The sequence below is a fragment of the Catharus ustulatus genome, chromosome 3 (assembly GCF_009819885.2).
Source record: "Catharus ustulatus isolate bCatUst1 chromosome 3, bCatUst1.pri.v2, whole genome shotgun sequence".
NCBI classification, from domain to species: Eukaryota; Metazoa; Chordata; class Aves; order Passeriformes; family Turdidae; genus Catharus; species Catharus ustulatus.
In genome coordinates, this window is record NC_046223.1 from 47,152,449 (window position 1) to 47,170,280 (window position 17,832).

The window sequence follows — 17,832 nt, forward strand, 5'->3', positions numbered from 1 at the left end:
TCTAAATTCTATACTTTGAGTTTTTTCATTAGTCTAAGGATTGTCTACAGGTACTAGTCATAACTCACTGAAATAATAAAATGCAGTAATTTTAAGAATTTCTTTGGATAAGTCTTTATCAGGTGGTGGTGTGTTATAAAGTGGGGCAGAGCTGCTATGTCAAACAACATTAATTTGTACTTACTGAAAGGTCTGCCATCCCAAATTTTTGCGTTTACATGACTTAAGTGCTTCTTACTGCAAAGAAAGTCACAGGAGGAAGAGGAAGGAGTGGAAGAGGATCTCAGTGTTTAATGCAGTGTGGTTTTTTTGTATCATGTAGATACAAAACATACATATTTGCTACCAGTGGAAAACTTCATGAAAAGATGAAATAGTTTGGAGTCTTATTCTACGTAAAATACTGACTACTCACAGCTATTTTCGAGATGCCATACTGCAAATAGGGAAAGAAAGTAAAACAGCGGGAAAGAAAGCATGGAGCTTTTACAGAGAAAGACATAATGTCATTTTCTCCTCAGTGCACCTCAGTGCATCAGAAGTGATGGTTAGCAGGCCATTTCAAATAAGGCACAAAAAGAATATGGCTCGCCTTTGATCAACTGCACTTTGATCAACTGCAAGTACTGGAAAAGATGAAGAATGGCAGGCACAGTGTTTTTGCACTCTGCTTATCCTCAGGGTCAAGCAAGGACAGGAATAAAATCATGATCTGTTTCAAATAACAGAATTGTGACATGTAAATACTTCTGGCCTGGGATATGGGTGCTTTATACATCCATGTTTGGGATGAGGATGTATAGCATAAAAGACAACACTTTCATTATCCCCGACAGGTTTCCTATTTTGGAGGTAGATAGTAGCAAGGGTTTTTCTGGCCTTGCCATGACCCTTGGAGTGCTAATGTGCTCAAAATTTTCTTTTTGGGGTGATGGTCAGGAGAAAATTTTGTTGGAGGGAGAGAACTTTGTTTCTACCCAGTAACATTTTCTGATCGAGGTTGGATGCAGAGAAGGAGTTAAACCAAATAGACATGAAAGCACAACTCTTGAAGTGTTTTGATGACAACCCTGGACTGGAAGACAAAGAGTATAATCAATTAGCTTGTTAAATATTAAATTCAAGAAGTCAAGGTGTCTATGAAGCTAATCAAGTGTTGTAATACAAGTAAGGAATACAATTCAATTTTGAATCTAATTCAATTCTACTTATTCGCACCTTGCTTATCTTTATGAAAGTTGTGGACAAAGATTTTGTTATATATTCTCAGTTTCCGCAACAGACAAATGAAAAAAAATACACAATTTTAAAAATAAGAGTTTGGTTTCGAAAAATGAGTTGAAATGCAAGGGAAGAGATAATATCTACTATTAGATGTTATACATTTCTTCATTAAGGTTTCAGTCACAATCCCATCTGTGGATCATGGCAATATATTATAAGCACCATGGAAGTTCTAGAGAATGTGATTAGGCAGAGTTAGCTGAGATTCTCCTATACACTGTGAGATAAAATTCCTTAGTGTTTTTGTGTACTGCTCAAGAAGATGAAAGGAAACGGAATACAGAAGCCAGAATTAGGAATGGGAGGTTGTTTTCATAGCTTAAAGTAGCTTACTTCGCAGCTTTCGCACTCGTAATTAATACCTCTGTATTCAGCGCATGTTCTGGATATTCAGTGCATGTTCTGAATATTCAGCACATGTTCTGTGAGCTTGCTTTTTGTCAAATTTAAAAAATGAGTTTGTGAATGACTCCTCATAATGCTGACGAGATCCCTCTTTATTTCTCTTCAGTTAGTTCATGGCTCCTTATGGCAAGAGAAACTAAGGGTAGCAGAATAAAATTCCTGCTCTTTTAACTGACTTTTATGTTTGGTTAGTGTAGTTCTGGATATCTGCATGCTTGGGAAAAAATTATGAAAAAAACAGCTTTCTAGTTTGGATTAAATGCATTTAAAATGAAAGCTTGACTGAAAAGATTGGAGCTCTGATCTGCCCCTGAAGAGAAGTCAACAAATGCAGATCATTCTGAAGTTTCTGGATTAGCATAGCAGTAAATTATTAGGCTTTGGCTGTGTGGTCCTCATTGAGAGTTACATGAGTTACATGAAATTTTAAGGGAAGTATTAAGACTTTGTAGTATAGTGCTCTCTTCTAGCTCAAGAAAGTAGATTATTTCATCATTCTAAATGCTCTCTTTGATCTTTTGCATAGTTCTTGGAACAAAACTTGGAATCCTTGGGTTTATTTTTATAGCACTACTTGTATATTTTAGACACCCAGATACATAGGTGCTGTACCATTTCATTATCCACAACTCTCTAGTTTCAAGTGTCATAATTTTCACTCATTGACTTATGTTGGTGGCTGCTTGCTGGCAGTAGCCAGTGAAAAAATTGTTTTGAGCTCAAATTAAAGCTTTCTGTAAAATTATTATTATAGTATAAGTAGTTCACAGTCTCTAAATAAATTCCAGAGATATTATATCCTTCAGTCTTTTGCTAACTCTGATGTTCTCATGGCAAGATAATAATTCCTGTACTCAATTGTGATATGGCAATTCTGATCTCCAGTGTTATACAGGGTCACGTTCTTTTCTTTTTCCTCAGAAAATTTTTGAGTACCCAGGTACATGAGGAAATAATATTTCCAAGTAGCACTCTGCCTTTGAGGTATAGATGCTTTATTATGGATCCTGCATAATTTAAATGTAAATCCAGATACTCTTTGGGTAAAGAAAAAGAGAAAAAACAGTATATACCTACCTAAACATCTTATTTTTTTTTAAAAAAATGTGACTTAATGGTCACATTAAGGAGAGAAAATGAGCTGGATGAAGTTATTGAATTTCAGGGATCTGGATTTCAATTTCAAAAATTCCTGTGCTCTGAGAAAGAAATGATTATTGTACTGTTCTTTTGCACTGTGTTTAATGTAATGTATGATTGAAATGAAGCAGTTACTGTGAGATGCCACAGTGAGAGGGAATTCCAGAAGTGACTGCCAGTCCCTGCCTACCATGTCCCCAACCCTCCCAGAACTTTAAACCTTCCTAGACCAGTTGAAATATCTACACTGCCTAACAGGTGAACAACTCAGCAAAACCTGGCTTGAGTAATTTATGGTAAGAACAGATAATTTCCAGTCCCAGGAACATTAAGCACTCTGAAAAAGAGAAGTAACAAGATGTGGTCTCGTAGAAGAGAATGTTAAAATTTGTTTACTTGTTTGTTCAGTTTCTGGTGTGTATGTGGATTTTTTGTTTGTTTTGTTTTGTTATGTTTGAACTTTTTCTCAATTCTCCTCTTGGATTAATGACTAATGCATATACAGCAACAGAAAATTTGAATTTTAATGTTTCTTGAATTTGAATGGGTGCTTGGAAATCCGTGGGAAAAGGGTTTCTATGGCTTCTAGTCTTGAAGACAGACAAAAGATGGAGGTGTCTGTGTGAAACAATTGGTATTTAGATGTGCTGTGAAGCATTTGCTTGCCTGTCTTCTGAATCATAGCTTAGCTCTTAGATACATGCGCTAGACTGAGGTATCCATTGTTTCATTTCTGTTTATGGAAGCTTTACATTTATTTTGATTACATTAGGACAATTACTCCTGGATATGAGTAATCATATTTGTTTCTAGCTTTACCTAATCTGCATTCCAAGAAATTTCCAGATAGTAAATATAATATTCTGTCATGCTTATGCCAATTTCCTCCCCTAAATTGGATACTGAATGTCCAGGTCACAAATCTTCCAGAATAGGTTCCAAAAGCAGACAAAATTTTATCTCCGTATGTTGCGCAAAAAAGTTTTAGAATTTGTGACAAAGTGGTCGGTAAGAAAGTCTTCTTGTGACTTGAGTCACTCAAAGAGCTCTCCCAGAGATGAAGTGGGAACACAGCAGGACCTTGGAGGGCTCTGAGGAAACTCACAGCAGACGGCCTATAAAATACAGCTGTAATTACGAATGGAAGATCTTATTGTGCTGTGTGCTGTGCCGCACTTTCAGAATTAGATATCTCTGGATAAATTCATAGTCTTTACCATGTAGGTGTCAAACTGTACAGTTTGACAAGTGTACATACACCGTTCAAGGTGCTGTCCTGAGAGATACTCTATTTAAACATGAATATACCAATGCAGAGTTAGTGTGTGCAGTGTATAAATACTAGGAAAATATTACACATGACTCATGAAGCTATCTGGTGTCCATTAAAATAAACAGACAATTCAATAGGTAGTGGCATACTAACTGTTCTAGTTGCTGAAATATGTTCTAGTAAATATTCTCAGTCCTTTCTGAGACTGTAAGATAGTTCAAAGACTTTTTAGAGAGAGTAATTTAAAATGCTTCCTTAATGGGTCCTGAAACAGTTTTGTTAATATAAAACCTTAAGCTTTTGGAGTTATTCTCACTTTCCCCATAGAAGAAATGGATGGCATTTTTATGTGCTGTTCTCTGTTCTTATCCAAATTCTCTCATATGCTGCAGGTTGTAGGGTCAGGGTTTGACAGGTACACCTAATTTTAACTTACGGCATTCTTTAAAATGGCAAACCATGAATAGCAGCAATGAAACCTTTTCAAGTGAATGATGTTCACTAATGGCAGAGCTTTACTCAAGAGGAAATGGAGATACGATTTGTAGGATATTGTGTTCTGTATTTTTGACTGGTTGGTACTGAATACAGTGTGGAAATAATTCAGCATCAGTCTTCCTTTGCTGCCTCTTATCTGATTTTAGATGGACATTTTTGACTTCTGGAATTTAGAATAATCTAAAATTATTTGAAGTGCTTTCCACAAAATGAAGACAGAAAGTGAGGTATTGGCATTTTAAAGAGAAAGTGTCAGAAGAATATCTTCATTACTAGAAGCTATAGTATAGAATACTCTTTCATACTAGATACATTTCTGAAAATATGAAATGTTAACTTCAAAATAGACTTTGATATGCTGTATTTAAGGAAAGAGATTTACTGATTTCTTGCTTTTTCTTTCTACAGCTAGTTGATGTGGAAAAATGGGTATGTGATTCTGTCTTTTATTCACTTGATCCCAAATGTTCCATGTTGCCACTGAGTCTAACCTGTCTGTTTTGATACCCTGTGTGTTCATGACCCTTCAACTTGCACGGCTCAAAAAAGACCAAAAAAAGAGGTGAATACATGGTCAGGTAAAATCTGGTCACTCCTGAATTGTCCTACCAAATTTCATGTTACCACAATGAACTGTATCTCTCTAAATTTGATCACAGAATCATGTAACATAAATGTATGATTATTGCCTTTCAGTTTTGAGCCCTGCTGTCTAACGTTATAACTCCATTCTGTAACCCACCCTGTCTTTTCCAGTATAGGCACTGTAACCCTAAACTGCATGACAGTAAGATAGTTAATACTGATAAATAATGTGTGATGCTGTGTGTAGCTGGAACTATACAAAATACGTGTAGTAACAGAGAACAGCCACTAAAGAATGAAACCACTATTTCCTAGATCTTAGCAAATAAAGCACAATTCTCTGCTTAATGTGTTGTTAAGGCCTTTCCTAATGTGTCTGTGTATACCATACATATTTGTTTGGGCATCTGATATAACTCTCCTCTGTGGGACATATTTATGTATGTTTTTCTTCAATGTAATCTCTAACACCAGTGTTATGTATGAGTTAGTGGTCATAAAATGTGTGTAGAATTGTTTGTTCACCTTGAAAATATTAGAGGCCTCTCTGAAGGTTTGGACTATAATAGGTCTCCTTGGTTTCTTAATACTTAGTTTGGGCTGCACATGACCAGAGACACCTCCAGGTGTCCTCTGAAATATGGCAAATAACATTACTATAGCATTGGTCTAATTTTATTTCAGCCAGAAATTACTAAATTTTAATCTTTGATTATTACATCTTTATAGTAAGTAGTGACTCAAGTTAGAGCTTGCCTGAGATTCCTGTAGGTAAGTATATTGTTTAAATAGGGCTTAGGCTTTTCAGCACCATTTCTACTGTACTCAAAAGTATCTGTGTCATGTCGCATATATAGGTAGATGTTTATAATATTTACTAAACAATGACTAATAGCTAACAATAACAGTTAAGTATTATTTTTTGCTAATTGTATCAGTATGACAGCATTATCCAGCATTACTCTATGGATCTGGTATTTAAGACGACCAGCAATTGTTATACAATTGATTTTAAGTGTTTTGAAACATACTGATGGTCAGGTTATCTTGTCCAATTTTTAATTATGATTAAGAAAGCTAGGTTATACATCTTTAGATTCTGTTGTTTTATTCCTATGAAAACTTTTTCTATAAAGAGGAAAAAAAGCAATAAAAAGCATGTTCAGTACTGTTCAGGCACTTCTCCTCATAGTCCACAACACATGAAATATATGCTAGAAGTTTATTGATGACACTGAGGTGGCTTATTTTTGACTGAAGTGTTTGTAATCTGTTCATGGAACATGGAAAGTGTAGTATTACTTGCATAAATAGAAATCAGATCTGCTGTTTTGTTTTTTTTTTTTTAATTCAGAACTTAGTAGCATAAAAATCTTGTTTCGGAAAGACATCTTCATCAAAATGTGTCTTTAAAGCATTTTAAAAAGAACTGGTTCCCATGAGAGCAAAGCTAAATGTGTCATTCCAAATTACATTGGGTCAAGTCTTTTCATTTACACTTCCTTATAGACTGATTCTATAACCCAGACAACCTCTCTGATGGGGATGGAGTGCATACTGGCTTTACTTCATGCATAAAATCATTCTCTCTCAGATGAAGCTCCAGTCTGGCCTGTAAAGCTTTTAACTCCCTCTGTAATTCCAGAGTGATAGCAGAGATCTTATGGAGGACTGGAGGTGCAGTGAATTAATGCAGTAGAAAGCTGGCTGTTGTAAAGCTGCATGGTGACTGAGGCAGACTCCTCACTCTAACATGTGTATTTCTTGATAAGGCATTTTCCAGTACAGAACACACAAGGTTAATGTAAGTGTGTTTGGTTGTATCTATCTGTGGAAACCTTAAAGCCCAAGCCCAGAGGGAAGCTTCATGTCAAATTAATGAGCAAATTACTAGCTGAACCTTGCTGTAAGCAGTTTCATGCTGTTCAAAGGATAAGATAAAGTAATTCACTTCTGAGCTGTTCTAGCCTGTAAAGTGTACTAACAAAAGTTTTAGAAGAAATTACTCCAGTTCCTGTGTACTTCTGTCAAATGACTGCAATTCTTCTTATGATATTGTTCCAAAATCTTTATTCTACTGAAGGGATGTACTGGTAGTTGAAACTGGGTACAAATTAAATGGTGTTAAGATACTTGTTGAACTTTTGCTTTCACCCTTTTGTGTCTGAGCAGGTGTGAGTGTTAAGGCTTGTAGGTCTGCTTCAGTGCAGAATCAAGCAGATTAAAGACATCTTGTTCAATGTAAACCCTAGTGGAAGTAAGGCATCCTGGTTCCCATTTCATATCTGAAAATGGCTTTTCTGCTTTTTATAAAACTACCAAGGTGGGGAGTCCCCAGTATTTGATCAAACGGATTTGTTAAGTTTGAACCACAACTTAGAAGACCCTGAATGTATTTTCTTTACAGAGGAAATGACAGTAATGAAGTAAGATGCAACTGAATTACACATAGTGAAAGGAATTCCTTTAATCTCCCTGACAGATTTTTTTCTCTTTTAATCTAGTTACGAAATAAGGGAAATAATCTTAAAGTGTCTTTTTCTGTGAATTAGCAAAGTGCTTGCAAATTTGTACAAGCAAGGGAGGTGTTGTACACTTGCATACAACAGGACTAATGTACTCATAAAAGTACCTAAGTGCCTGCCTTGACTGTCAGGATAACTTCTTAACTATGCAATAGGTTTCAGTGTAAGGATATGAAATTTTCTTGGGTATCTCTGGTGATACCATGATTTGACATTTTTACACATTTGACTACAACTAGTTGGTAAATTATTTTGAAAATTTGCCGTTAAGAGACATCCAGAATTATTGTTTTCAGGAGGGCTTACTCTGAAGAGCTTTTTGCCTGAAAGAAAATGAAATGTATTGTTTCTTAAATTCAGAGTGCAATATACAAGGATTTTCATGTTTAACCTGGCTAATGGTAAAGCTATGCTAATTATAACATTGTAGGATTGTCTTCAATTTTTGAGACAGAGAAACCTCTTCCACTGAGGGTAATGGTAAATTTTTTTCTCTTCCTCTTGAGTATTTACTATGTTAGCTCAGTATTATGCCACTAGTAAAGCTAATTTTCAATTTCTTTGGAGAAAAGAAACTTGCAGAGTAAGAAGACACTTTAGACACTTTTCAAAAGAATTGCTTTCACTACAGAGACTTCTGAGCTGAGAAGTAGTAAATAAATTCTTACTTTGATAGTGCAGGCTGGATAAATGCAACAAATGGAATTTGACTAGAGGAAACAACCTCCGATTCTTGTAGAGGTTGGAGTGATCCACAAAATGAAGCTTCATCAAGGGAAATGATTCAAGTAATAGTCTTCAGTGCTAATAAAGTAATTAATTGCACATTATTACTTTATAATCAGTATGATTTTCAAGCATAACATGAATTATATAAGGACAATTGTTCTTAAAATTTCTTGCTCACAGTTAATGTGCTTAAATATAGATTGATTTTTCATATTTCTGTGGGAAAATGTTATTTGTGCGAAAATGTTTAATCCCCCAACATGAAGAATTTGCGTTAAAATTTTAGATGTAACATAGACTGCGGAGGTGGCTCAATGTAGGCAGCCCTATGAGCAGTATTAACTCAGTTTTATGTACTGAGAACTCAGTTCTAATATACACCTTGAAGGAAAATGTGAGATAATACTGTATGATCTTAGAGTGAACAGGCATATCAAAATGCAATGACTATGGAAATACTGCTTAAAATGCCACAACTACAGTGATAGTTTCAACCATATCTGCAATTCATCCTTAGTCTATTGTATATTCTAGCAGATGCTAAATGAAGCCCAAGTCAGTTCACATCTGCAAAAGAAACTAATGCAAACGTTTTCTAAGTACACTTTTTAATGTCAAAAGAAATCTCTGTGCAAATTGATTAAAACTTTATCTCAGTCAAGTAGTGGCATTTCCAAATGTATGGTAGGGTTTCTTTGGTGTTTCTCCTTCAGTCCCTATTATAGATCTGAGAATTTCAAGCTGTGTTCTATGTAGCAATAGTAATTTCTGTGAATTAAGGCAAACTGTCACAATTTATTGTTTTCAGTACTTGTTGGATGGGTTGCTGTAAAGATCTAATATTTCTGCATAAACAAATAGAATGCTATAAGAATTGTACAAAAAGTGTAGTCAGGAGATGATCTCTAAATTAAAGGACTTTTGGCAACTTTCCTGTTAAAAAATTCCAAATAAAATAGAAATAATATTTTTCTCTTTGCATCTAACCAGGAAACCCGAGAATTAAGGTGAAATTATGATAAATTAGAGTGGTAAGCGATAAGCTACCTGAAAGCTGTCCAAGGAGCCGAGCAATATAATGGCCTCAAAGAGCTGTAAATATTTACACTAAATCACATACTTAGTGTCCTCAGATAAACTTTCAGTAAGTTTTAAGTGTCAATTATTTACTTTATTTTGAGAAGGAGGAAGTAATTAGGAAGACAAATAGAGAATGACGGATGTTATGTTCCTCAAATACAATGATTTGAAATTCTGCAAAAGTTTTTTAAATTACTTTGCCTTTTTCAGATCCTGTTCCAAGCCAGTCAGGTATTCTGGCTGCTGAGTGCTCAGTTTAGTTCCTCCACGAGGATGTTTGTTTCATGCTAAGCACTCACATAAGTATTTGTCACCAAAAGGTCAGATATAGCATATGCAACTGAAGACTTAATTAGAGGATTATGATTATCTTGTTGTTGGTTACATTCAATTACCAGTCCTGTGTCTCAGGACAACTTCTGAAAAAATTGGATACTAGAGAAACAGCATTAAAAATTAGAAGACACTGATTTTTTTCAACAAATGAAGGAGAAAGTGGTATTTTCAATGCATTAAGTCATCAAATTTGCATCGGTCTCGCTTGTACAGGATTTACTGTACTCACTGCTTACTCACTCCCCTTGCCCCAATCACAGTGGAGTGCTTTTGCCACTCATTCCTAGTCAGACTGACTTTGACCTCCAATACAGTCAGTTGCTGGGATGCCCCTGTCACTCCAGGAATACAAATGGGAATTGAAGGTATTACAATTGTACACTGGTGTCTAATAGAGCCTGTTACTGCTGTGGGTCTGATGAGCCAGGCCATTGGATCCATACAGTCCAGTAAAGCCCAGTTGTCCCTTTCACCCATCTTTCTGTAGGCAATGCCCTTGCAGTCCTAGCAATAGTTTTACTACTCAATTCTTGTAAATATGAATCCAAAGTCCCTTCAGTCAAGAGTAAAATCAGCCCTTCTGCTCTGGGGAATGTCCCACAGGAAACTGGACCAGGGTTTTCCTGGAAAAAACCCATTTTTGATTGTTTTTCCTTGCAATTCACGTATTTTGTGCCTCTAGGACTGAGGCAGGTTTTCCAGCTTAGCTCCTCATCTCCTCTCTGTGGTCACTCAGGTCAAACCACTCATCTGTGTCCTCTCTTTGAGCAGAGGAAGGCTTACTCCTAATAGTGGAGATACCGGCCCATACAGGTGGGAGTTGGAGCTCTGTACTGCTGGACCAGTTTTTCCGTAGCTAAGATGATGAAGGAAGAAAGATTTTCTTCATGTTACTGGAGCTGGCCACTCAATTCATCCACTTCCAGCACAGCACATTTCCTCAGGTGCTGGATACCTTTCTCCATGGTGGTCCACTTGCCTAGGTGACATATAATATCTTTCTCGAAGGAATATCTTTCTTTCATATCTGACAGAAGTCACCTTCAGAACCCAAGGACTTGCACCCCTTTTCCAACCACTTTGTCAATGCTTTGTTACCTAGAAAGAAATCCCAGCTGTTTTACTTCCTCACCCTCTAATTCTGGGCTCCTGCTCCCATTTTCCCAGCATATAAGCAGCAAGGTGACAATAGGCTTACCTAGACACTAGACAGCAGCTAAAATCTTTTCACACGTCTCCCAGCTCATTTAGGAAAAGAAATCCAGTGGCTGGCACCTCATTTGTGAGTTTTTGCTCTTTCTTCTCCCTTACCAGTGTCTGCCTCTCTTCCTCCTCCTGTTCTAGTGATGGCCCTGCTTTGGAGTAGTCTGCCTTGTCCACTTTTTCCTCCTGCTCCCTCTTAGGAGATGCTCTTTCACTCCTCACTAAATGGCCTCACTTTTGCTTCCAATATTTCCTCTTATGCACCTGGAAGACTGACACTGGCATGTGTTGGTCCTTTGGTTCAGCTGCAGTGCCTGCTGCCAGGGCTGGGGTCATTTTGCCATCAGATCCAGAGACCTTCTCTGCCCCTCGAGGGTACTGAGTTATGTTGAACAGGGCTCCATAGGCCTGGGTCAGGCCCAAGTGTGTGATTTGTGCCTTTCTGGAATTGCCAGGATGGCAGAATACTTTTCCAAATATTTCACTAGTTTCTCAGGATTCTGCACTTGTTCAAAGGTGTGATTCCAAAATTTTGGAGGTGTCCACTGTCCTAGGCACCTGCCTCTTCTATGCCACACACCCTGCCACTCATCACTATCCAGCCTCAGCACAGATCTGTGGGTGGTATTCATAAATAGTTGTTTAACATAAACACGACCCAAAACACATTCAGGAGCCCTAGCAATAGGAACATGCTGGTTTGGACATCCTGAGGATATTCAGAATTCTCAATCACTGTTGTAATTAGCCTGGAGAAGAGGAAGATGGAGGAAGGCATCTGCCGCTTAGATGGGCTCTCCTTGAAGTAAAGATAAAAGGTGTAATTAGTAATAGTTTCCAATAGATGGTTCCTGGTATACAGAGGTGGTGGCAATGCTGACTACCAACTCCAGGCTAGTCTCACACCCTCAATTTTATTTTATCCTAGTGCAGTGTTACAAAATACAACAAAATAATTGCCTTAATCCAGCCCCCAGAGGTGACAAACAGCACAACAGGCAATATGTACCACATGTAAAATGTTACATAATTCAGCTTTGAGAGCATGTGCAGCAGCTGTAAGAAAGATGGCCTTTCTATCAAGGCCTGTTGTGATAGAATAGGGGTGATTATTTTAATCTGAAAAAGTCATTCTGTATTAGTTTTTTTTTAATGATAAGAGCAGTTAGGCACTGGAACAGGTTGCCCAAAGACATGGTGGATGCCCCATTGCTGGAAACATTCAAGGTGAGATTGGATGAAGCTCTGAGCCACTTGTTCGAGTTGAAGGTGTCCCTGTTCATTGTGGGGATTTGGACTAGATAATCTCTAAATATTCCCTGCAAGCCAAAACATTCTTTCCATGGACTCTGAGGGCAAATAAATCAACATTGGTCCCAGAGACTAATAAACTAATAAAATGAATGCTTATAAATAATTTTTATAGTGTACTCTGGTCAAATCAATTGTTATCTCAACCCTTTGTGCCCCATTTTGGGCTCCAGAAAGGATTGATGGAGTTTAAATCTTCAGGCAGTTAAACACACTGCTAGCTCACTGCCTCCTCAACCACCAATAGGAATAGGGCAGGAATTGAGAGGAAAAAATAGTAAAATTTGTGGGTTGAGATAAGGACAGCTTAATAGGACAGAGAAAAAATTAATAATAATCATAATTGTAATGAAAAAAGAATTAGAATATTCAAAGCAAGTGATGCACAATGCAATTGCTCACCACTCACCAACTGATGCCCAGCCAGTTCCTGAGCAGCAGCCCCAGGACAGCTTTCTCCCTAGTTTGTAGATAAGGCATGACTCTATGTGGTGTGGAATATCCCTTTTGGCTGTTCCAGCTATGTCTCTCCAAGCTTCTTGTGTCCTCCAGCCTACTCCCTGGCAGGGTGATAAGAGAACCTGGAAAGTCCTTGACTTAGTATAAGCACTGCTTAGCAAAAACTAGAATGTGTGTTACTGACACTGTTCTCATCCTAAATTCAAAACACAGCACTGCACCAGCCATAGGAAGAAAATTAACTCTGTCCCAGAAAAAACCAGGACAGGAAGTTAGAATTACTTCAAAAATTTGAAAGTAAATGTGTGTTCTATCTGTTTAATTTTCATATATGCATTCTGAATTGTTAATGTTAGTCCAGAAACTCGTGCACAATTGTCCTGAGACATAGAGAACAAGTGTTAAGGAGCAGGAAGTTCTTCCCTCTGCAGAGAATGAGTTAAAGAAATTTCTGGTGTAACAGCCTGTTGCATATGTGAAGTACATAATTTCTGCTGGTTTTTTTTTTCTTTTCTTTCTCTCCCTTTTTCCCCCCAAGCTGAGAATTAATGTTTTTCAAAGTAAGCATTCTCCTTGAGCTAAGAGGAGGTTTGGTCTAAAAACCTTGGAGAAAGTTCTTGCAGAACAGTGTGACAGCAGTGTCCAGAATCCTCTGTGCTGGCCATTTGCTAGCAGCTGTGGCCCTCACAGGTCATGATACGTAACTTCTGAGGCTTGGCCTGAGCTTTCATAGGGGCATTCACTTTGCATTTGTGTAACATATGTGCAACGTATGCATTTGTGTAACATAGAACATATGTTTAAGTATTTGCCATGAAAACAATTATTCAACAATTGCATTTCAGAGTAAGGCGATTTTTTTAAAGCACTAGATAGATAAATAGGTACATGCTCAAACCTCCCTCATCCACTGTTGTCTTTCACGTTTTCTTGAGGGGTCTGTTTGTAGCACATTCTAGCTCTAAGAATGATGTGTAAATTGTCTAAAAAATTACTTAGGAACTAAAGTAGCTTTAAAGCACAAGATATGACCGACCCAAATAGATTAATTTTTTTCTCTCTCATTTACTATAATTTATTTAATACATCAATTGAAGAGAAAGAATTATTAAATCTGGTTTTTCAAAGAATCCAGCACAAGAAGCAGCTGTATCATTTTCATACTCAATGGAAGATATAAACTATTCACTTTAATTTGAAGGTAGTTTAAAGATTGCAGTCAAACATTTAAATAAATTACCAAGAAGAGAACCAGAAGGTTTTGCAGGGCTGTTTTCAATGTACTTGTAATATGGAGAAAAGCAGTGGAGTCATGTAATTCTCAGAATAAAATTTTATATATGAGAGCTGGAAGATACAGAGGTTTATTGGTCAATCTAATGTCCTTGATAAACTGACAGCATGTTGGCAAGTGAAAGTCTGTATTGACAAATATAGGAAAGAATTCATTTGAATTAATTATGTACATAAAATGTTTATGTAGTAATGAATTCACACACATCCCACTGTAGAAAGCTCAGCAAAGATTCCTAGTTAGTTTCTGGAGCCACCCAGTAAAAGCAGCAGAATTTCAGAGTGACAGGTACAAAGCTATTCTGATAACCAAATAGACCTAAAGAAGAGAAGTCTTTGAACATTTTAAGATGATTAGATTATGGGGTTTTTTTTCTTTTAGCTAGAACATCTTGTACATCTTTGAGAACAGATACTTCTCTTTAAAAAAGCACGTATGAAATGAAAGCAGCCAGCCTTTCTTGGAAGCTCTCCAGTTGGAATATCTTTTCATTTAGTATAGAGACAAACTTCAGTCCTCAGTTTCAACCTTTGTGATATCAAAGCATGAACAGATGAGGACAAAAGGGGAAAGGTGGCCAAAAATCTCTGACAAAGAAAAGCAAATCACTTAGTGTAACATATCATTCTCTTTTTATTTTTAAACAACCTTCATGAAAATTAACATAAAAATTTCCATAATCTTCTAGCATCTGCCATGTGGCACCTGATTTTTTTAAACCAGTGCATGAAGTCTTACTAATATTTAAATTTTCTTATTTTGCATTTGCATATAATATGTTACTACAATAATGGCGTTGCTCTTCAGCACTACACTTTGAGTGCAGGATTTAACAACTCACATTGTACTGGTTAGAAACTCATCAGAACAAGTTGTTTAAGATGATCAGGCATGGCTCCTGTTTTACCTGCATTGTGTTTAAGCAATAGTTGTTTCATGCGCTATATTATTTCAAGTGAAGAAAAATCTGATAAAACTATTGCAACAACAATAAGGATAAAAAGGATAAAGCCTTGTTCAGAGTAGCTGTTTTACTTTCTAGCACAAACTATAATTGTGTTAATTGCAATGATAAATGTTCCTTTTAAATGTGGTTTCTAGTGAGTGTTTCCCACTCACTTTTTCAGGGGAAACAAATCCCATTTTTATGCACCTGAAAGCAAATGTTCATTTCACATTTTCTCTTTTTTTTCCCCCTTCTCTTGGATCTACAGAAATTTATGATGAAGGTAAGGAAGTTAAATATTTGGTATTATACTTCCCGTGGATTCTGAAAATTTAATTGAATTAATGCTATTTATTAATTTTTAACATCAGCATCAAACTGGCCTTCTTGAACATAAAACATACTGAATTAAAAAAAATTAATTTAGAAATCACAGTGACACTAGTTTTTTTTGGGTTATGGTCGTAAAGGACCAAAGGCAGGTCATGGAGAAAGGACTTTTGTCTGGCTTCTCCAATTTTCACTTCATACTAATCCTTTCAGTGAGAGTGTAGCATTATGTGGTAAATACAAAATCTTGAGACAATGAATAAATAACAGAAGTTACAGCAAAACATTTTGGAAAGCAGGGACAGCACACTGTTTCTTCTGTCACAGGAATGCTGTTCTGATGGTTTGGTGTCTCACCCGTGGGGTGGTTGGACAGCCTTTGGGATGGGGCTGTCGCTGACCTTTGCTGGAGGAGCTGTGTTTCTTGAGGCTGCTTTTTGTTCTTTCTGTTTTGTTTTGTTTTTTATCTCATTAAGACTATGACAAAGCACTTGGTGAACCTCCAAGCATTTTGAATAACTGACATTAAACAATTAGCTGCAGTTTTCTCCAAAATGTGTTGCTTACTCATTTTCTACTTTAATTATCAGTATATTCCCAATTCAACTTGTAAACTGATTTCTGTACTGATTTTTATCCCCTAAGAGTTTACTTTTCTGTGGTGTAGTCTTGCTTCACTGTCACTCTCCAAAAGTGAGCAGTTCTCAGCTAGATAAGCGGTTCTATTTTAAGAGCTGGATTTAATGATGTCAGAGGAGTTTTCTTAGCATGATTCGTCTGCTGATCCATCTTTTCTTCCCACTCGGCTGTCTGTTTTATTCTTTATCTGTGAGTTTCCTTCTCAAGTGACAAGGATGATTCACATTCCTTGTACCATACAACAACAGAAAAAGCTTAGTCACGATCCTTAACCTGTAAAAAATGCCTCCCTCCTCCACTTATTTTGCTCCAAAATAACCAGGAAGATTTTTATTACTTCTTCTATGCCCTAAGCAGATAAGAAGGAGGAGAATGGGGGAAGAGAAATCCTCACTAGGCTAAAGGAAAAATCAATAAATTTTATCTTTCTGTGCAATTTCTTTTCCAAAACACTGGAAGTGCTTGAAAGTAGGCATTTGTAATGCAAGTATTGCCTCAGCCATAAATATAAATGTTTGTTTTACACATAAATCTGGAAACAGACAATCAATATTATTTACTTTTGATTAATTTTTACTGCTGTGTCTGTTTTTCATTGTTGTGAAGTTTCCCATTGGTAGGAAACTGATAACATAAATGTAGTGCCAGAAATATTAAAAATGAAGTATATTCGAAGGGTTTCTAATTCTGCCTTCCAACAGGTCAATATTAGCAAAATTTGGATCATTTAGCATGGTGCTGGCACAAATATTTGTCATCATTACTAATTATTCCAGTCTTTTTAATGTAGATAGCAAAATATTTCTGTGTTCTCAACTGAGTAAGACATGCTTATGTTTTTTTGGCCAGCTGCTTTATTCAAATTCAGAATTTTATGTGATATTTATATAGAGCATAATTGTGATGCAGCTTTTAATTCAAACCATCTTTAGGAAACCTACAGTTTAGCTGAAGTATTTTTTTCTGGTTAGGTGTTTGTTTTTTTTTTTTTTTTTTTTTTTGGCCTGGCACAAAATAGGAGATAATTGCTCATCAAGATTATAAAATAAGGTACTTTTGTTACTTTAATCTGGGATTAGGTACCAGCAGTCATCAATTATACTAATCTCCATGGCTGAATTTTTGCAGCATTTGCTGTTTGGTAGCAAATTTCACAGAAAGTCAATAGTGATTTAAAAGTAAAGTATAAAGACATGAATATGTATAGCAAACATAATATCTTGAGAGATTCACATTCATACTTATTCTAACATAACATGGTGTGTAAGCTACAGTGAGACAAAGAAAGGGGTTTTAGACTGAATTCAGTCTTTGGTATTGTTCTTACATGATAGGAGCAGAGTGAGGGAATATTAGCTCAATGCCTCATGTCAGTGAATTGATTTATTTTGCATCTTTAAATTCTAAGCAACTAAATGCTAGTTTGGTGCCAACCACTGGAAACGGAAACCCAAGAGTGCAGTAATTGCAGAAGGGTTAGCATTTTTGTTTTCTTCAGTAGACGAATTCAAGGGTTCTGGGCCTGGATGCCGTAACTTTGGAAAGGAAATGCTATCTGTTTTTGTATCACGATTTTAAAATAAAATGTATGCTTCTGTGAGCAAGAAGAACATGTAGAACTTCTTGGCTTATTCTCTGTAGCTTTGTAGTCTTTACTGCTTGCAGCATTTTCAAGTTCTCTGATGTTGCTGAAGGTTTCATTTCCCAGTGGTAGTATTCCAAGCATCAGTTGTTTAGTTTTGCCTGACTAATCTTGTCTCACAAGCCTTCTAGCTCTGTTCCAGGGTTACTTCAC

At 36.5% G+C, this 17,832-nt stretch overlaps 1 protein-coding gene across 15 annotated transcripts in view; it reads left to right on the forward strand.

Moving 5' to 3' along the window:
• The window catches only part of RYR2 (ryanodine receptor 2), a 386,994-nt gene that overhangs the window by 128,074 nt on the left and 241,088 nt on the right, over positions 1-17,832 (forward strand). For 11 of the 15 annotated variants that reach the window (XM_033055730.1, XM_033055733.1, XM_033055736.1 and 8 more), the window contains exons 4-5: positions 5,009-5,029; positions 15,337-15,351. The exons of 2 other annotated variants lie outside the window; for them this stretch is intronic. In XM_033055730.1, the coding sequence (XP_032911621.1) occupies positions 5,009-5,029; positions 15,337-15,351 (36 nt within the window). The remainder of the gene's footprint in view (positions 1-5,008; positions 5,030-15,336; positions 15,352-17,832) is intronic. 2 more of the 15 variants (XM_033055732.1, XM_033055743.1) reach the window with 1 other exon arrangement.